This window comes from Tetrao urogallus (assembly GCF_951394365.1).
Source record: "Tetrao urogallus genome assembly, chromosome: 1".
NCBI lineage: Eukaryota > Metazoa > Chordata > Aves > Galliformes > Phasianidae > Tetrao > Tetrao urogallus.
Window position 1 is genome coordinate 25,314,916 of NC_136813.1, and position 21,784 is coordinate 25,336,699.

The following is a 21,784-nucleotide window of genomic DNA, read 5'->3' on the forward strand; positions in this document are numbered from 1 at the left end:
ATTGTTATTATCAGGATAATAGTAATCTTCCATATTGCAGTTCTTATCAACATACTAAAAGGCATACACAAAGGGTGATAAGCTTTATACCCGAGTCACACAGACACAACTTCACTAATGCAGCTCATTAGCACAGGAAGATACTACTGTTCTTGACTCCACCATCTAAGCCATTTGTTTATTCAAAAAACTTTTCTGCTAGATGCAATTTTGCTCCTCTCTGAAGTTCAGGACAGCACAGTGACCAATGTTACTGACCTTTCTGGGGATCTGACCATATAGATTTGTATAAGCTTTCATAGAGAAGTCTAAGAAAGCTAGGTAGAGGTCTAGAGCAAAATATATTTAGACCATATCCTACTGATTTCAGTGACACATTACTTCCCCTACTATCAGTGGTTGTTTTTTTTTCAGCAGGAGATGAACAAAAAGATTTCACAAGTTTGGCATGCTTTAATGTGCATACTGTACTGCTAGAGTTATCTTTTCAGTGAGTTATAACAAACAGGAGTTTTACAGCTCCTAAACCAGGTGGCTGATTCAGCATCACATATATTATAGCCAGTACTGCTGACAGTGAGGCATGACAACAAATCCTCGAGAGGGATAGCATGAGCTAGCAGAAAACTTTAGAACTGTATGTTCTTCTGGATTTTGAAGGGACAAAGGCATGTTTTGCTACATGACTACAGGTTGCTGTCAGAATTACCTCTGATCAAACTACTCACGGAGTCATACCTTAACTTGTAGAGTGGGGTCAACACTGTCTGAGCTTTTGAAAAATGGCTAGCTCAAGGAGTAGGCTGATTTGGTCTGGTGAAAAGTATTTACAGTGTTAACCTCTCTCTTGGAAAACAAGCCAACAAAAATTCGTCCTTAACTGACTTAAAGAAACAGTAGTATTTTCCTTTTCCCCTGCTTATCAGATGGATTTTTTAAAATCAAATCTCAGATTTTAAAATGCTGGAGAAAGCCAAAGAATAATTTGATGTTAGTGAAGAACATAAGGCAGTGATGGATATCTTTTGAGGTGTGTTGTGTGCTGTGGAGAGCATGTTGAAATCAAGTTCCATTTAACCAATCTTCTTGCAAGCAAACTAGTGGAAGGTGTCCCTGTCCATAACAGGGGTTGGATCTCGGTGATCTTTGAAGTCTCTTCCAAACCAAACCATTCTACAATTACATGAATCTTCTTTGGTGACTGTGACACAGAGGGATGCTCTCACTTCACCAGGGATGGAGTAGCTGAGAGGCAAGTTACTAAGGCCAACTTCCTGCAAATGCTCTTCCTTAATACATCTGAAAGCATCAGAGCCTACAAACTGCATATAACAGTAGCATTGCCAATATTTTTTTCATCCCTTCTTCCTCCCTATTTTCATTCCTCCCTTCCTCCCTCCTTTCCTTCTCCTCCTTCCTCTTTTCCTTCCTTCCTTTTTCCACTTTCTTCCTCCTTCTCTCCTGCCTTCAAAGATTCCTCAGTCTCTTCTATTACTCTTCTTTCAGTGTTTTTTTTATGTTCTCAGTGATTTTCATGTTCTCTTCTTCCTTCATCACAAAAAATATCTTCCTTTCTCACACTCATTTGCTTATCAGGACACATCTTTAAGGAAACATTCTCTTTATGCCATGCTCTATCACATATCTTTTGCCACAGGGCACTAGCTCCAGTCACATCCTTGTTTTGTTGTCAGCCAAGCTATGTATCCATTGCTTTTATGTTTGTTTGTTTGATTGTTTGTTTGTTTGTTTTTCCTTACTACAGAAAACTTTTTTGTCTTTCCCTTCAAAAAACCATATAACTCAATGTGTTTGAAGGTACGTATTAGCTTGGGTTACTTAAATACCAAGTGGAATTCCACAGTTGTTCCACAGAATAAACTGTGCTCCTATCTGTAGTGCACCAGATGGGCGTTCTGTGAACACTGTTACCATAATAAAGAATTGAAATAAGCAAATCAACAGAAAACACTGGGTACCAGCCATTTCTTTGCTGCCACCTGTAGTTTGGCTGCTGTGTAAAGTCTTTGGTAAGATAATTTATGCTTGAGTAACTTACACACACTTTACAAACTGTCTTCTGTTGGTACACAGGGACTGATAGATGAAATCAAAGCACCTTCTGGCAGTTACGGACCACAAACTCCCAGTCTTTTTGTCCCACAGTGTTCATCCAGTTGACTTAACAGGAAAATGTTTGCTGATGGACAGGGAAGTTAGTAAGAATGCCACGTGAAAAATTTGTGACTCTTAGAAACCATGTCACAGCAGCTGAGTTTTAGACGGTGACCTCATGTTTTTTGTTTTAAAATATTTTTTACAAAGAAAATGCCAGCCTGCAAATAATACCCATTTTAGAAAAAGTAAGGTTTTTATTTTTCGTTTTTTCTTTATGGTGGTTGCATTTAATATTCCTAAAAGAGTAAAACAATAACAGCAATAATAATAATTCTCATCTTCTCTAGGGAACACAAGCACCCATAAACACATGCTTTTTCAAAATCCTAGAGGTTATTGCATTAGCTAGAAGCATTGCAGCTCATGAAAGGAATTCTTGGAAAAATATGCTTCCATCACGGAGAACTGGAAAGCAAAGACTGGATGCTTCAAAAGATAACACATGCACCAAATGACAGAGAAAAACCTGTGTGGCTCCTTATATGTTTGTGGTATAATAACCTGTTGGATGAAACTTGGCAATGACTTTGACTAATCTGAAACTTGTGGTTCACATAGTGTCACAGAATCACAGAATGGATTGGGTTAGGAGGGACATCAAAGCCCATTCCCTGCCAGGGCAGTGCCACCCAGCAGCTCAGGCTGCCCAGGTCCCCATCCAACCTGGCCTTGAGTGCCTCCAGAGATGGGGCATCCACAGCTTCTCTGGGCAGCTGTGCCAGCATCTCACCATCCTATTCAAGAAGTTCAAGTCCTTTTGACTTCAACATGTGTCTTCACTGTGACAGTACATAACACAGATTAATACTGTTCGAATCTTTGTTGAATCTGGTGGCAGTATCCGATTTACAGTTGGGATGGGATCCTTCCAATAACAGATTTTTCTGTACGTGCTTAAATATCACGGCTCACATCTGCAGCTGTCACTGCGGGCTGTTTTACATCTTTATTTTAAGTTTTAAGCAAATTCCTGACGTGAAGCACTCAGTGTCATATCAATGTACCAGACCCAAGTCAGACCCCTGTGGGCACTGCTCGTCGTCTGGACTGCTTTTTAAAGGTTAAAATTCTGAAGCTCCTCGGCAGCCTTTCAGAGCATTCGCTCCACAGCCCTCAGCTTCGGTGTGGAATTAATTGCAGATGCTTTCTTCGCAGCTAACGTAGGGCTCTGGGTCGGCGCAAATACACACGGAACCAAAGCCCGGGGAGCGTGTTTCCGCGGGAGCCATTGAGCAGCACGCAGGCGGCCGGGCAGCCGCGGCCGGGCAGCCATGGCCGACACCGCTCCGCCGCCTTCGGCGGTTGCCCCGACGGGCCCGGGCATCAACCCGCTGTCCCGCAAGCTCAACAAGATCCTGGAGACGCGGCTGGACAACGACAAGGTGGGGCGGGCGGCGGGGCCGGGACCTGCGGGCAGAGCCGGCCGAGGTGCCGCTCCCCGCGACGCTGCGCAGCGCCGTGCTCAGAGAGGCTTGGAAGCAGCTCGTTCCGATGCAGCCCTGCGAAGGCTCAAAGCTCCGCTGTTAGGGCGCTTCCACAGCTTTACCTGATTTAGCTGCTTCGTAGCTGTGAATGAGACGTGCTTAGACCGATTTTTGTGATTAAAGCTATAATGAAAGTAAACAGTCGTGTATTACGTTAAAAGAAATACTCGTAATTATTTTTGTTATCTACTGACTGATCTAAAGCGTGCTGTCTTTGTTTGCTTGTTTTTCTCTAAAACCATAAAGAATGATAGAATCACAGAGTCATTCAGGTTGGGAAAGACCACGAAGCTCATCCAGTCCGACCACCAACCCGTCCCAGTGCCCACTGACCACATCCCTCAGTGCCACCTCTACACCTCACACGGTGACTCCACCACCTCCGCGTGCAGCCTGTGCTGCTGCCTTGCTGCTCTTTCAGAGAATGATTTTGTCCTAATATCCAACCTGTACACTATCCAGCATAACACTAACATTTGCTCCAAAACCCCGAACTTGAGTTGGTTGCAGCCCATGTGATGTGCTTCTTTGTAACTTTCTCTCAAGTTAAAGGTTGTGGGTTGTTGTTTTTGTTTTGTTTTTCCCTTTTCAGGAGATGCTGGAAGCACTCAAGGCTCTCTCGACGTTTTTTGTTGAAAACAGTCTGCGCACCAGAAGGAACTTGCGTGGAGACATTGAGCGTCGGAGCTTGGCCATCAATGAAGAATTTGTCCACATATTCAAGCAAGTTAAAGAGGTAGCAGCTTTACAGTTTGGTAGTTATTTTGCTCAAATAGAGCTGTGTAATTTTAAAAAGCCCTGTCCAATCGTTTTGAAAACTTCCAGTGATGGGAATTCTGCCATAACCCTGGGGAGGTTGTTCCAGTGATGGATTATTCTCACTGTAAAAAAAGAAAATAAATTCTTTCTTTTATCAAGGGGAGACTCCTCCCAGTATATCTTGTGTATGTTGCCCCTCATTTTCATGTGCCTCCTTGTGAAAAGAATGCCTCTATCCTCTCTGTAACTGCCCTTTACATGCAAGAATACTATGATGAGGTCCCCCTAAGCCTTTTCTCCAGAATGAAAAGACCAAACGCTTTCAGTTATTCTTCAAAGGACAGGTTCTTCTGCCCTTTGATCAAATTTGCAGCCCTCACATCAGTTCTGAGTTGTGTTGACCTGAACTAGACATACTACTCGATTTGTGATCTGCATGTTCCTAGTAACAGAGGAATGTCATTTTGGTGGGGTGAAAGTGGTCCTGAGCATGACATTCCTGCTTTGTTTCTGTTATTTGAACTTATTTAGGAGCTTGAGAGTATAAATGAAGATGTTCAAGCGATGAGCAGCTGCTGTGAAGATATGTCCAGTCGTTTGAAGGTAATGTATGAAGAAATGCACTTTGTTCTTATACTTTTAGGTTGTAACTGTTTTCTTTAGAAGTATGAATAGTTATTTTAGAAGATTAACAGTGACACTGATATATGACTATTATGTATTATGCAGTATTCAGATATTTCTTTTTTACTTTAGAAAATGCATTGAGGAAATTATTTTACTTTCTTAGAACTTAACTTATTTGGAATGTAGCAATATACTTCTGAGAATATCAATTTTCATTTGTGTTTGAGAGGAGAGAAAATAGTTTGTTGGAGTGGATGTGTGAAAGATTAAAGCATTAACTATTTTGTGTATTATTGTATAAAATTTAAATTTATTCAGCCTTGCACACTGAGTAGCATGTCCATGTATGTAACTAAAACATACTTGTTAGAAATTATCTTGTAACTAAAGAGTGAGAAAAATCAAGTCATCTTGATTCTACTGGTTTTGTTTCATAACATTGTTTCTCAGGAAGCCTCTTCATCCAAACCGAAGTGTGTAATTATGTATGTATATAATAATAAAAATATATACAGATGAAGTTGGTTTTTTTCATAGCTGAAATTTTGGAGAGTTAATAAACGTTATTAGCTTTTTGTGTTGAAGAGTATATGCTCTTTAAAATATTTAATTGGAAAGGTTTGGAAGTATTATTTGTTTTAGAAGTTGTGTGGTACATTTTTAATGTTTGTATTCCTCATATACTTGATTCTAACTCTAGGCAGCAAAAGAACAAACCCAGGACTTGATAGTAAAAACCACAAAGCTCCAAGCAGAAAAGTACGTATGCCATCTTACTTATTTCTTGAAGGCTTAACAGTACTGATGTAATTTTATTTTAGATCTGGTTCTGCCACTTCTGTTTTTGTTTAGTGACTTTGCTTTTTTTGTGTCTGTAGTTCTCTTTTTTGACACCGTGTTCGTAGTTCAATTTGAATAAAAATATAGAACTCAAGTTTATTAAAACAGGATACAAAGATGAGAAGGGGTTAATGCTTGTTGTCATAAAGATGGGCTTTGTAGAGAAAGGAGTTGTACTGTGTGCTCAGTATGGCTTTGCTTTGCCTACTGTCAATTGCTAACGTAAGTTAAATAATTTTATAACAGATAACGGACCTGCATGAGATCAAAATTCATCCAACTTCAGTGTTTATTTTGCATTTTGGGCATTTGGGATATACCATTGGATGTTAGTTAATGGATGAAAGCTTGTTTTTCAATTGTTTGAAGTTGGTTTTTTTTTTTCTTGTTTAGTGTTCCAGTAGTGTAATGCCAATGACTGGCATTTTCTGTGTAATTCAGAGACATTCAGAAATTTGATGCAAATGGATTGAAGTATCTTTTCTTTTTATTTGCTTTGAAATAAGGGCTTTCTCATGTTGCAGTGAAATGTTTTCTTGTTTTTTTATGCAAAAGACAAGCGAACAGTGCCTATTTCTATATTTTAAGTGAATTCCCTCACCCTACAAATACATTAGTATAGGGAAGTTGTTGGTCATTATTTCAGTTTATTATTGTGGCATGATATTCATCTTTAAAGGAAGGACAGTCTAGGTTTAGACATTAAAAGGAAAGGGAGTAAGGGTGGAGGAGTGGGATTTGTGACCTTGGACTGATTCCTGTAGTGATGAAACCTTACTGAAGTATTTCAGCACTAAGCCTTGCATTAGTTCCACAGATTCTGTGATGGTGTTAACGCTCCATGTCCATTGGAGATCACTCTGCTGTTCAGGGACTGACTGTAAGAAGAAAAGTTGAGTTATAACCTGCTTTGCCATCTTTGAAGTTAACTGTGAAATATATAAGTACTGTTTAATGAGCCTAACGTAGGCCATTTTTCCCTTAGTTCTGCAGCCTCTTTGTGGAAGAGAAGATTTGTATTTTGCTCTTTTCAGTATTTTTATTAATAGGAAGAGGATAATAATAGCCTCTGACAGATTGGTGTAATTTTTAACGTTTCTGTGATTAAGGCATCTGGTTTTACAGCTTCAGCCTTTGTCAGTTTAGAAGAATGAATCTCTTCGCTTTATGAACTTTCTTCTAAAGATTATATATAGCTCACTGGAGATTAGAAACAGTTATTCCCAGTGATACATTCCTAGTAGAAATTATGACATTGGGTAGCTCTGGGTGCACTTTCAAAATTAGAGGGTTCATATTGTGGACTTCAGTAGGAAGTGGAGTCTGATTGAATGTGAGATTGGAGCGTAACCTATCCATACTTTCATGTTGAATTGCAATAACTTCTTGAAATGCAGTACTGGTTGATATAAAATGAAGGATTTAACAAAGTCAAAGTTTAAGTAAATGAGCAGAAGTCAGTGCTTAGAAAATGTGTTACTTTGAGGTTGAGCATCTGAAGCAGTAAGGTCATCTATTTTTGTCTAGTCTCAAGAACAGGAAAGCTGTTTTGATTCCCTGTACTGAAGCAGAATGGAGGGATACTAAGACCAATTCCAAATGCAGTATGTCTGATTGGTCTTAAAGTCATTAAAGGAGATTACGCAGAGCGTACATCAGTAGTTCTACAGTATATTCCTTAAACAGTAGTTAACTTAAAAGACTTTCTGCAAATTTACCTCAAGAACACAGAACATTCTTCAAGCATAAGGAGAAGAAAAACGTTGGGAAGCAGCCTGTCTTTCATTCTGTGACTTAAGAGCGCACACATAGGCAAAATATCTTTTAAAAGGGTATTTTATAAGTGCACCATGAAGTACTCACCATTGCAATCCAAACAGTATTTCTCATCTTTCACAGTTATGGCTATGGAAGACTCATAGTGCCATTTATTAACAAGGTTAGCTGTTTTTCCTGGCTAAAATTTAGACAAAATAATTTTATTTATTTGTTTTGTCAACAGCCTTTTGAGAAGGTTGTTTTGTTCTATGTGGTTCATTTGAGTAATCTTTTCTTTTGACACCTTCAGTGATTGTTTACTTTTATTCACTACTTTGGTTTGAATCAGGCACGGGAAGAGGTCTTGCTGTCAAATGCTAGGGGTTTTCTTGAAAAGCTGAAATCTTGCTTACAGGCAGCCAAATACACATTTTGAATTGCTCTTTCCTTTGGATTAATAATGACGTTACTTAGTCAACAAAGGAGTACAGGTAGGACACTGCTGCTTCTGGGTTTGTCCTAACATGCTGATTGAAATGCAGAGAAGATGAAAGCTGGGCCCATTCAAAACCAGGACAGCTGAAGCAAGAGTCTGGAGAAGGAATGGTCAGTTCAGAAGGCAGCAGAAATTGCTGAGGATAACTTTTTTTTTTTTAGAGAGATTCCTGTAGTAATGAAGAGATCTCTTTCCTTGCTGTGAAAGTTACAGAATGCATCTGCAGATTTCATCAGGCCCAAATTTCTGTTTCTACTCTGTGGTCCTACCAACTGTTTTGTAATAAGCTTCTCACAGGAAAACATCAGTTACTTTGAAGTTCTTTGAACGTTTAGGATAATGAGAATTTGTATTAAAATAGATCTAATATAGTAGATTTTTCTCTGCCACTTTTAATTTTAACATTAAGTATTTTTTTTCAGAACCAAATTGAATTCTACGGCCACCGTGTTTGTGATTTATTTTTTCTAAGCTCTTAAAATGAGCGGTGGAGAATGAAATGTTTTGAAACATTGCCCTGAAAAATAAAATTAATTATGTAGAAATAATTATGTTATTTTTTCACATAAGTTATGTTCTTCTTTTTCCCCACTGGTAGTTAATAAACGTTTCGTAACAGCAGAGGTAAGACTTTCTGTCATTTTGCTGAACCAGTTCTTTACTGTGTCCTTGAGGAAAATTATTTTGACCCGGCCCTTTTCACTGGGTTCTACGTTAAGCCCTGATGTTTTTTTTTTTTTATCTTTTTAGCCATTTTAGATTTAATAACTTCAAAAATTATCCTATACAAGATTTGCTATTGATGGAAAAAATAATATCTTCCATGATGGCTGGCTTTCATCTGATTTATTTCAGCAGCCTAGGTTGGAAGTGTTTCTTTTTTGATTTCTTTCAGTGTTCTTAAACTGAAGGGAGACAGTAAACTTCCAGATATATTTCATGCATTTAAGGTTGCTGGGGATTTACCTTTTTAAAACCATCTAATTTTGGTCTCTGACTGAAAATGGGCTGATACCTTTACTCTCATAATCTGATGAAATTAGCAAGTTAGTTATGTTAGGCAAGTATTGAGTTAGAAGTCCACTTTTTAATCACTTCCGTTTGCTTTCTAAGAACAAAGTTGTGTCTGCAGTGACTGTTAGCTCTGGCTTTGATCAAAGATCTCATCTTTCTGTAGTTTTAATAGTTTTCAGTGAATGACAGGTGGAACCTCTGCCTTCTGTAAATCTTCTTCATGCCTTGTGAGACGTAAATGTAGTTCAAAGGCATTTGCTTACATCAGACTGTTATTAGAGAACCGAATTGCCACTGCAAATCAGGGAGGGTTAAGTCTTTTTAACTGAGGACATTCATTCTTCTAGGTATACAAACCAAATATCAAAAGTAAGCATTGAAATAGTAAGTGAACTGATTTCTTAAGCTGCAAAGGTGTGTTGGTTTTTTTTTTTTTCCCCATGTGGCATGCTCCCCATGAGCCTGCATAATGCATTTTGGTGTTGTTGTTGGTTTGATTTATTTTCCCCAAGATCAGCATAAGGAATATTATTTTCTAAAGTGCAAAGTGGCCACAGAAGCTTGAGTATGAGGATGAGTATTGTAAGTCAGAGCACTTGTTGTGCTTCCATTCTTGCCAGGTGTTTTTTCTCTCCTGCAGTATTTGCAGAGAGGTGGCTGTGTCTGTGTCAGTGGTTCTCTGCAGTGAGTGATTTATTATGCTCACTTTTTATTGTTTGTACTGTTTTATTGCTATTACTAGATGTACTCCAGGATAATTTTCATGTTTTCTAAGCTTCTTACCTGAACTCATCGGTGTTTCTTCTAGTCTCTCAGATTTGTGGTTTGAAGATAGGATACTGCAGGTGTACTGCTCTATAGGTAGTGAGCTATTAGGGCCCTTTCTATGTTGACAAAACATTAAGACCCTAGGTCATATGATTGAGGAAGAAAGTAAGATGTTTGTCTCAGATTTTAGCTAAAACTTTTGCCTTCTCAAATTCTTACTTTTCAGCATTGCTTTTCTCATAATTTAGTCTGTGAGCTTTAGTCTTGACTTGGCATAAATTCTCACTAGATGATATCACTTAAATTATGGGAAGGAAATATCTCCTGTTAATCACATTGCATTTTTATATTTGGTAATATGCCAGTGTTGTTGAGACTTTTTTTGGTCATTTATGTTGCTTGTTCTGAATTTCTCTTCCCTGTGAAGACAAGTTAATAATAGCTGTATTGTATGTTAAAAGCAGAGCAGTTGGCTTTGATGTTATTATTGAAGTGATGTAATTTGCTGAGTGTAGAAACTGGTGGTTTTTTTTCTGCTGTTCTTAAAAATTGAGACTTAAAGTAACTTGTTAGGACCTCGTGTTAAATAATGCGGTACAAACAATTTAACCCATCCATCTGTAACATAAGATTGATTTATAGGTGGTTTGTAATGTAGAGTGTTAAACAGAATGTTTGTTCCGTTGTATTCCGTAACAAACTTTGATAATAAAAAAGAACTGAGGTAGTTAATTTAGACAGTTTCTGTGAATTGCTAAAGATCCATTTCAGTACCTTCAGTAGATTTCTGTACATTTACTTCAGCACTCTAATATTGCTTTAGGGTTGCATTAGGCTTTCTGTGCCTAATGTATGCTGCTGCTTAAGATGTGTGGGATTTCATATTCCCTTCTCTAACAGGCAACAGAAAAAGGATGTTGCTCCTTGGCGTGTGATTTTTTTGGTAAAAGCATTCCATGACTCATCAGTTCTCTTGCTGTAACTGAGTTTAATTCTTTTTGCTTCAATCTGTTTTAATTGAATGACACTGAGACATGCTCTTCATTTAAATTCAAGAACCGCAGCTCTTGGAGTTGGGTGAGTGATTTGAGTGTCAGCGCAGTGCTCAATACGAGGTCAAAAGTCTTAGGAAAAATGTTTCTCAGGGAACATCTGCTATAGCACAGATCTTTCATGCTCATCTCTTGGTGGTGCTTTTCCATTTTCTTCTCTTTTCTGTTTTCAGAAACAACTTTCATCAGTCAGTTTGGAAATGATTCAGGAAGCTCAGCAGTATTTGTAGCAGGTTAGAGAGGTATGCTTGCATCAGCATCTGCTGAGAAAACTGGTGATCTGGTGGCTCGTGTTAATGAGATGTATTTCATGTCCTGACCTTTGGGAACTTGTAATTATGTTTATTCCCGTGAAAATACTTCATGAGAAAAAAGCAATGCTTGCCTGAACTGAATTACAATTCAGGGGGTTGAGAGTGAGCATTTTTGAAATTGTGAGGCTGATTTTTCGTTCCTGATTTGTGCCATAGTAAAGCATAGGTAATAGGCCGTAACACAGGCATCAAAGCAGCAATAATGGATCTGAAAAAAAAAAAAAAGCAAGCCCTAATTTGTCACATTCTAGCCTTGAAGAACAAAGGGGAAAAAAAAGCTTTATTTCCTACCTGCTCTTCTACCTGGCAACCCTGTATTGTCATGAAGCATGAATTTCTCTTGATCAGTGTGGAGTGGGGCACGGACTCGCAGATTGAGACGCATTCCTTGTAAGTGCATTATTATATGATAGCATTTCTGTCTGGTGCTTGTCTGATCAGCACATCGAAGAACAGAGAGCTCACGGTCTTCTCTGGAAATTGATTTTGGTTCTTTGTTATTTTTCTAATATCTAATTTAGCGCTCCTTAGTAAGCTCTGATCTTATTCCAAGTCAATACAGGGAGCAGTATATTTTTTTAATGTCTTTGGCAACATTTTAGAATTTGATGACAGATTTGAAAACTAGACTCAGAAGTCCAATTTTGAATGTCCTTGTGTCAGATTGTGTAAATGATATACTGAGATGTCAGTTTGTTTAATGCAACAGTATCAGCTCTCTTAACCCCTACAAAATGCGAAATAATCCATCTACTGAAAGCATGCCATTTTTTAACCTAATCTCTGTCTACAGGGACATCTTAACCATTGCTAAACACTGATTTCCCTAGCAAGCATATAGATTAAGTGACTGCTTGGAAGTCCTGCGTGTAAAAATCTTATCCAGACTATTCTGTAAATAAAGGTGATGTCCACAGAAACCTTATGGTATTACTCAGTAGATACATACTGAGTAGATATTAGGATATCTTTACTATGAGGGTGGTGAGACACTGGAACAGGTTGCCCAGAGAGGCTGTGGATGCCCCATTCCTGGAAGCATTCAAGGCCAGGCTGGATGGGGCTTTGAGCAACCTGGTCTAGAGGGAGGTGTCCCTGCCTATAGCAGGGGGTTGGAACTAGACGAGGTCTCTTCCAACCCAAACCATTCTGTGATTCTACTGTGAATGCATTTACAGCATGTAAAATTTTTCATTCTGGTGTTTAATAATCTGTCTTTTTGACAAGGTTCGAATTGTTTCAGTGCAATTAATACCTTCTGTTGCTGAACTTCTGAATTAGCCTGCTTTTTTTTTTTTTTTTTTATCTGTTTGTTTTTAGAGTGGAGTGTATCACGTAGCACAGCTGTTGCATTGCAGGATTGCTCTGTTCACTTATAGGGACTTCAAATGAGAGAAACCGAAGTTCAAGTCCACTTTTCTGCTGTCATATCTCATTTACATAATGACTTTCATAAACTTGTCAGTCGTTCAGCATAGAAGTACTTAATTACTTTGTGTTTTGTACCTGCTGCTTACGTCAAAAGCTTGTTCTTTCCTATTAAAAGCCTTTTCTTAATTTCAACTTAATTCTTAGGTGGAGCATTGTTAAGCCTCCTCTCATAAGAAAAGGTTCATCATTCCCGTGGTCATCCCACTGCCTCAGGTCTGATGGGAGTCCATTGTTCTTGAACACAGGTGGTCAGGATAATGATGTTTTCCAGATGAGGTCTTACAAAAGCTTTCTGTAATCATGATGTTATTTTCCTTTATCCTGGGAATACGATAGGCAATTCACTGTTTTTTTTACTACTTTTTTTTTTTTTTTTTTTTTTAAACTGTAGCAGAAAATGAAATAATTGAATTCTGTGGTGGAATTGGTCACCAAATACCTTCTCATAATGTTTGCGTTCTCTTTTTTTTTTTAAAACGTGTGTTTGACATGTTTTTTCGCTTGGAAAAGAGAATGTTCCAATGAGACCTCATTGTGGCCTTGCAGTACTTGAAGGGAGCATATAAACAGGAGGGGGAACGGCTGTTTATGGGAGTAGAGACATAGAACAAGGGGGAATGGTCTTAAACTGAGACAGGGGAGGTTTATGTTAGATATTAGGTGGAAGTTTTTCACGCAGAGGGTGGTGATGCACTGGAACAGGTTGCCCAAGGAGGCTGTGGATGCCTCATCCCTGGAGGCATTCAAGGCCAGGCTGGATGTGGCTCTGGGCAGCCGGGTCTGGTGGTTGGTGACCCTGCACATAGCAGGGGGTTGAAACTGGGTGATCATGGTGGTCCTTTTCAACCCAGGCCATTCTATGACAGCCAAAATATAATACAAAAATTTCTTCTACAAATGTTTATTTTTATTTTTATTTTTGCAGCTGGTACTTGTTTTTAAAAACAGTTTCTTGTATAGAAATGTTTTGTTATCTTTTAAATGTGCCTTCTGCAAAAACCGTAACAGAAAAATAACTTCTCCAGTTCCTGGTGAGGATCGTTTATAGATATTCATTGAAGCTGGTTGTTTTTTGAGTTAAAATGACTATAAGTGTTTCTCTTTGAGGCTTTAAAAATGAGAATATTGAATCCTCAGTAGTGTGAACTAAAAGTGCTTTCAGAAAGTTGTGCTTTGACTCTTCCTAACTAAAGGGCACTAGCAGATTTTTATGGTATACATGGTGGTGAAATAGAGTTAAATTTTGGAGAAGTCTGTTTCTCCTTCACCTCCTTTTCAGCTGTCTAGGTGATAATCCTAGCAAACAGTGTGCGTTTGTGTTTAGTTCAAGTGAAAAGTGCATGAAGTGCATGGTTTTCCCAGCCCTTTTGAGTTCTCTTGCAAAAGAATTCTGTCTCCGTGGTAACGATTAAAACTGGGGAAATTGCTCTTTGTTGGAGTCCTGTCCCCTGTCCAAGCTCAAAATGTTTACCAGTGCTTGGTGCTTTCCTGCTTTGCATCAGTTCTGTTTCCATGATCTGTTAGTTTTGTTGTTTTCAAGGATGACGTTGGTAAAGGGGAAAAAAGAAAATAACCTATTCTGAGATAGCAGCACAGTTTTGCCTTCTCATCCGCTATACTGCGCTTCCTGAGAACACAGTTCAGAAATGATGAGGTTGGCATGAAGGGCCGTGGGTCTTGAGATGTCTGAGTCTATGCAAGTGCTGACTGCTGTGAGCTGTGTGCAAAACAGCCTTACTCCAGCTTTTCTTGCTTCATTTTGATCAGTCATCTTCTAGAAAATAGGATCCCCTCCTCACACAGATGGATAATCAAAGCTTATTAACCTGGTAACCTGGTTTTTGAAACTGAACTTGATTAGCTTGTTTAAATTTCATATCCTTTCTACAGAGCCCAAATGAAATAGCTTTATTAAAAGTGGAAGATGTGCTTTTAGATTTAGGATAGAAGCTTTTGCCACTCTGGCTATCTTGAGACGGATAGATTAAACACTGCTGCCACCTTGAGGGAGTTGTTTTATGTTACGTTGTGTTGGAATTTAATACATTGACTCTAAAGGGGACCTACAAGAAAGCTGGAGAGGGATTTTCTATAAGGACATGCGGTGACAGGACAAGGGGAAATGTCTTTAAACTGGAAGAGGGTGGGTTTAGAGTAGATATTACAAAGAACTTTTTTACTGTGAGGGTGGTGAGACACTGGAACAGATTGCCCAGAGGGGCTGTGGATGCCCCTTCCCCAGAAGCATTCAAGGCCAGGCTGGATGGGGCTTTGAGCAACCTGGTCTAGAGGGAGGTGTCCCTGCCTATAGCAGGGGGTTGGAACTAGATGGTCTTAAAGGTGCCTTCTAACCCAAACCATTCTATGATTCTATTCTGTGACTCTTTTATGTGAGCAAATTATTGCAAGGGTACAGAGTGGGCCAGTGAGCAATTACAGGTGTTATCCAAAGACACAGCTATAGATGAAAACAGCTTAAAAGCATGATTTTTGATGGAAAATTGCTCTTTGTTACAGAAAAAAAAAAAAAAAAAAAAAAAAAAAAAAAAAAAAAAAGTGGAAGAGCTGTGTAGAGTGAGGACTTACAGAATGTTAGTGATTTAGTTGTGAGGTCTTCTGTGATTGCTAATTGTTTATTTTCATAACCGTATAAGTAAATGGGACACAGAATCCCAGAGCTGACTAATAGATACGTTTTTTGTATAAATAATAATAATAATAATTATATATTATAAATAATTATATTTCTCTGTGCGTTATTCTTTGGAATTCTACAACCTTAATTCCAACAAATCTTCAAAGTAAAGTGAAAAAGAAACAAAACCCTGGTATGTCTGCTCTAATGCATTTCTTGAAATAGACTTTACCCTTCCTCAGTTCGGTAAAGGTATGCAGGCTACTGCTGAAAGAGCCTATAAAAATAGCATTCAAAAAATCTGAAGATGAGCAAGAATAGTAAATGGAAATCTTTTGTAAGGGCAATTAAAATTTCCTTATGCTCAGACGGTACACAGGTTCTAAGAACAAAAAAGTGTCCTTACATCCCACTTGTTCCTGTGTTTATGGGAGATAATATTTCTGTAAATAAAACCCAAGGTCTTGCATTTGTTTTCTCCAACTTCCTTCCTACTTTCTTTGTCTTCCCTACAGGAGAGAGTGTCTAATGTAAGTCTACTTAGCTTTGTAGTTAAATATAAAATAGAGGTTTCTGTCATGGGAGGGGAGAGCAATTGAATAAAGATAATTCACTGAATTACACTGGTGGTTATTTCAATCAAATCCATTGCTGGTGACATTGATGGATTAGAATTCCTCATCACAATAGTGTGGAAGAGGAATGTGCTGCTAAGGGCACCATCATTTGATGGAACTTGAAGCATCCATGCATCCATGCCTGATTTTCAATTTTGATAGCTAAGCCATAAGCATGTAGGACTTTTAAACATTGTGGAGCTGCCAGTGTAAAGTGTTAACCGTGATATTTCTGTAGGACCCATGTAAAACCTAACACATCATTTAAAGGTGTGGAATTAAAGCATGCGAGGTTTTGATTTTCTATTTCGTTTACATTTTTTCTGTGTGACTTCAGAAATACAGGGCTTTTTTTTTTTGTTTTTGTTTTTTTTGTTTTTTAATTATTCACCTCAAATTTAATAAACAAACAGACAAACAGTTTGGGATTTCGTATTCCTGTCCTCGTTGTTGAGTATGCTGGAGTACTGACAACTGCAGAATGTTTTATCTGACCTCTAAAAGAGTTTGTGGAGCTGCAGGCTAGGAAGGTTATTTAAGTCTGCAGCAGGGATGCCTATTTTCTGTGCTTCTTCAGCTTAGTGCAGCCCAGACACCAGAGCTGGGTAACATAGAAGTAGCAAATAAGTAAAAACTTAATTTTCAAGCTTTAATCTTGCAAGGAAATTTAATTACAGCAGTCAGTTTTAGAAGTGTATTTGTCTGCCTTACCACTGTATAATAGCAGTGTATTTATCTTGTAGTAATTACACTGGAAGCTGAAATGGTCTTAAAGTAATAACTGAGTCCTGTTCCTCTACAGATAACTAAATCAGTGTCTTCTTGATGTCTAGAAAAAAAATATGCCTATTTCATGGAATGCTGTGTGTGCTCAAACCACAGTTTAAGCAGTTTTTCTGTTGGTACTGGAATTCCAAACTCTTCCTGTGGAATAAAGCTAGATTTGAGTCCTTGTATGATTGTAAGGTGTGTGATGGAGCACACCTGTAATAAATACACAAATAAATAAATAACAATGCTGCCCATGAGAGATGGCATTTGCATATTACATCCCTGCTGTGTTTATTTCAGGAAGGGTAATCAACAAGACAATTAGCCATTACGTCTTGATTGCTTGTGAGATTAGTAACATTGTATCCCATCTGTATATTGTTAAACAGAAATGCACCCTTCTGTAGAAAACTGGATGAATGGAATGATCGTTTTCTTGTTTCGGATTCTACAGCTTTTTATGTCTTTCTGAGAACAGGAGCTTAAAACTCATTCTTTCCAGGATGAATTGGAAAGGAGATAATTGCAGTCATTAAATTGTTCAAGTACAAAGTATCCGGATTAGATCATTTCTGATACAAACGTGGAGGGGATATTTCTGAAAGAATGTATTAGTTCTCAGATATGTTAACTTTACATTGTTTTTGTTCAGTAATGTACGCAAGGTAATGGAAAATTGTACATAAAGATGCGACTCGAGTGTTTGATGGCAAAAAGGTACTATTAGAATTTAATAGCATTGGTTTCTAGTGCTTATTGTATTTGCAAGAGTATGAATATGCAAAATGAATCGGAGATGAGCATTAACGGCTAATGTCCTTTTCACTGTGTTTTATTGCAGTCAGAGACTAGAAATGAAAGCACAAGTTGCAGATGCGTTCATAGCAAAATTCCAACTGACACCAGATGAAATGAACCTCCTTCGAGGCACGAAAGATGAGCCAATTACTGAGGTAACTCACTGAACATTAAAAGCTTTGCCCCGAACTAAAATGTAAAAACATCCTAACTGAATTGTACATGAGATCTTATTAGTAGTTTCATTTTTTTATGGAGGAATGTACCTTTTAACACAGTACTGAATTTCTGATGAGTTTGAAATGTGTGATGAAAGATTCTGATTGCAAGAAAGAAAACCAGCATTGAAGTCTAGTTTGCATATTGAGTTTAAGAAGCAATGAGAGCCGTTGTGTATTACTGCACTTCAAAAAGATTTTTATGGAGCCTCAGTTTTCAGCAAAGATGTTTTAAAACTACTACATGCTCAAATAAAGCAAATGAGAAATTAATGTCCTTCAATACTAAGTAGCACTGCTCTTGTGTGTGTGTGATAGCACAAGGGGGAATGGTTATAAACTGAAACAGGGAGGTTTAGGTTAGATATTAGGAGGAAGTTCTTCACGCAGAGGGTGGTGACGCACTGGAACAGGTTGCCCAAGGAGGCTGTGGATGCCCCATCCCTGGAGGCATTCAAGGCCAGGCTGGATGTGGCTCTGGGCAGCCGGGTCTGGTGGTTGGTGACCCTGCACACAGCAGGGGGTTGAAACTGGATGATCAGTGTGGTCCTTTTCAACCCAGGCCATTCTGTGATTCTGTGTGTGGGTGTGTGTGTAGGTATGTATGTATACATATATGTACATTATATGTACATATGTATATATATACATATATGTACATATATGTATGTATATATATATACATACTGAATACTGAATATATGTATGTGTATTCATATATATATATATATTTATTATTCAGTAACTTGGATCAATATAATGTGGAGCTTTCTCTTTATTATTTTGTTGATGAAGCTATTGGTGCTGATTTGCTTTCAGCCATCATTCAGAGCAAGTTTTTGAAAAAGTTCATTTTTTTTGTAAGGCAGCTCATTGTTCTGCAGTACCAGCAAACTGAATAATGAGAGAACTGAGTATACTTAATAGATTTTTTTTATTGTAGTTGCATAGAAACCTTCACTTAAATGCAGACTACCTGCTGAGACATAGTATCTCATTCCCCCAGGCATCCTGTTCCCGGTTCAAGTATTATTGAAGACGTGAAAACAGATAACCATAAACAATGCTAATGAAAGCATAAATGGAATGTGTTAAATGATTGTGCACTTCAGTAATTGCTGTATGCTTTTGTACCAACTATTATAATGAAATAACCTTCAGGTTTCTAAAAAGCACATTGCAAGGAAGAATGATAGCAACGCTGTGCTATTTACTGAGTGATTGGTTTGCAGCGGAGCAAGGATTAATCCTTTTGATACTTTGACCTCAAAATGTGCAGAAGTAACAGAATCATCTCAGTGCTACTGAAGTTGCAAACTTCAGTAATAAAGTTTCAAGCTCACTGGTTGATTGTAGCTTAGGTAAAAAGCACAGACTTTGAAGTCAGACTTTGGTTTTGGGGAGATTTTATATGTATGTTTCTGGGTTTTTGTAAATACATGATCTTCAACACAGTTGTTGCAAGACAGTGTGTTAAATCAATTGACTGTTTTTCTTAAAATACATAATTTTATGTGACTTGAAAGAGAATGGAACTCTTGTGAGGCAAAGTGTATTCAAGTCACAAAGGAATCAGTTACATCTCAATCTCTGGTCTCCTTTATAATGTTGGAAAGGACTTTGTAATAAGACCTGTTGAATAATGTTAGTAGGTTTCCATTAATGCTTTAAAATACTAACAAAATAACCTTCTTGCTCCAACCTCAATGTCTTCTAGAAGTTTTTTTTTCTTCACTACTGTTGATATTTTATTTGAGATGGAAATGTTACACTGGAAATCCTGGCTTTAATATGTTGTAAAGGCGTAATTTTTCTTAGGAGTTGTTACCTTATTATATGAAAACAAAACATAAACATAATGTAATCATTGTGCTTTATGGTGTTTCACTTTACTCCTTAGTTGCTAGTGTTAATAAGGGGATGATAGTGCAACCTGTAGTAATACCCTAAAAATCTCCCAAAATTGGTACTAAATGTAGAATGTATGCTTAGTACCTATGAGACAGATTGAAAACACATCTTGGTGGCTATTTAAAAAAAAAAAAAAAAAAATTCTTGCAAAAAGGAGTGATGCAATGGGAGAGAAAAATGTCACGAGGCTATTAAGATGGAATGAAGGATGAGAAGCAGCAGGGAAGCTTAGATTTACAAGCAGCACTTGGAACACAGACCTGCAAGGAACATGAAAATGAAATTAAAAGGGAGAGTATAAATTGCAAGAGGTGTGAATGAGAACTTGTTTGGTTTTTTTTGTTGTTTTTTTTTTTAAAAAAAAACTTTTTTTAAAAAAGGTTTTTTGTTAAAAAAACCTTGTGTTTATTGAATTTATTGGTTTAGGACTTTTTCAAGGCTTTGGGAAGAGTAAAACAAATTCATGATGATGTCAAGATTCTCCTCCGGACAAATCAGCAAAGGGCCGGGTGAGTGTTACTGAAATGCAAGATAACCTTTGCTAATTACAAACAAAAGCTACAGCAGAGTCTCGTTCTTTACTTCTCATGACCTTATGGATTATTTCACATCAAAGTGAAGAACAGTAATGCCTTTAAATGTTCATACTTTTAATATTGGTACTTTTTATATGTTTCTGGTAGCACTGCCTAGAATAGTCTTTGCAAATAAAAATTTTTTATCTTGTAGCTTGGAAATTATGGAACAGATGGCTTTACTGCAAGAGACATCTTATGAGCGGCTTTACAGATGGACTCAAAGTAGGACTGCCATTCTTTTATGTGTTTGAAGATGATGATGATGATTCTTTTAATTCTTTGATGTGGATTGAACTCAGCAAAAGCCTTTTCCATGCTTCGAGTTTCTTTCTTACTGAAAGATTTGTCTAAAAGCTAGCTTTTATGAACTAATTACGGTCAGATAACAAATTTCAGTCAGATAGTCAAAGGAAATTGTTAAGTGTATTGCATTTTAGTTTCTCACAGATCACAAGAAAGTTCTGGTTTTTGAGAAGTGGCTTATTACTTAAAAACTAACAAAACCAACCTATTTTATTAGGATGCTCTTCTGAATCATTATAGGTGATTAATTTTTTTTTTCACGTGTTCTGGATCCAAGCATCGGTGTTAGATGTCACACCTAAATAGTGTAAAATGTAGATGCTTTTAAATTACTTTGGTCAAGACACTGTCAGCAAAAGGTGTGCAAAAAGCTACTGCAAAGGGAGATGAAATTTGTTAGCTGTTCTTCAGTTGGTACTGAAGTCTGAGATAGCGGTTGCAGTTTCATCCTAACAAAGATTCAGTATTATTATGCTGTTGTCTGTTTTAGTTTATGTGATTTCGACATTCCTGCATGGGCTTTGCAAGATTATCTAGTTATGTCATTAAAGTGAAAGCAAAAATAGAGAAATAAAAAGCCCTCACAGCTTGGTTAAATGCTTGCTCCATTTTTTTTCTCAGTGATTTATCTGGGATGTGTCAATCTCTTACAAAGAAGCCTGACAGAATTTTCATGGTTGAATGATTTAACGTTTGTATGTGGGTGCAAGCAGATAATAAGCTTTCTTTAATTTTTACTTTTGTTGAGATTTGTGATGGACATCCAGTTTACAGCAAAGTACTGGGGGGAACTTAATTACATGAATACAAACAAGGCCAGGTAGCACATTCTGGAGGCTTCAATTCAAAATCAGAAATCTTTGAATTTGTAGCCCTTTTTCTTGTTTGTCAGCCTTGTACGAAAGGTACTGCATCGTAAAGAAGGCACTTTTATGTTCTGTTGATATTTTATAGATGAGTGCAGGACTTTGACACAAGAATCATGTGACATTTCTCCAGTTCTCGCTCAAGCTATGGAAGCCTTACAAGACAGACCGGTTCTCTACAAGTAAGTCAGTGTTAATTACCATCTTTAACAGAAATTAGTATTTTCAGCCAATGAAGCTTGAAGACTGCAATGATTTGCAATACAAAAGACAGTGACAATTCAGTCTTCCATCAGATTTGAAAAGAAATAATAAAAACATATTCAAATTATCTAAAATTCAGAAGTTTATTTGACATAGTTGTGA

The 21,784-nt window shown here is 37.6% G+C and overlaps 1 protein-coding gene across 1 annotated transcript in view; it reads left to right on the forward strand.

Moving 5' to 3' along the window:
* Positions 1 to 3,449: 3,449 nt before the first annotated feature.
* The window catches only part of COG6 (component of oligomeric golgi complex 6), a gene marked incomplete at both ends in the record, with an annotated part of 48,616 nt that continues 30,281 nt past the window's right edge, over positions 3,450 to 21,784 (forward strand). The window contains 8 exons of the mRNA XM_079545703.1: positions 3,450 to 3,560; positions 4,255 to 4,398; positions 4,953 to 5,024; positions 5,749 to 5,807; positions 17,586 to 17,697; positions 20,098 to 20,180; positions 20,401 to 20,471; positions 21,507 to 21,600. Coding sequence (XP_079401829.1) covers positions 3,450 to 3,560; positions 4,255 to 4,398; positions 4,953 to 5,024; positions 5,749 to 5,807; positions 17,586 to 17,697; positions 20,098 to 20,180; positions 20,401 to 20,471; positions 21,507 to 21,600 — 746 coding nt within the window. The remainder of the gene's footprint in view (positions 3,561 to 4,254; positions 4,399 to 4,952; positions 5,025 to 5,748; positions 5,808 to 17,585; positions 17,698 to 20,097; positions 20,181 to 20,400; positions 20,472 to 21,506; positions 21,601 to 21,784) is intronic.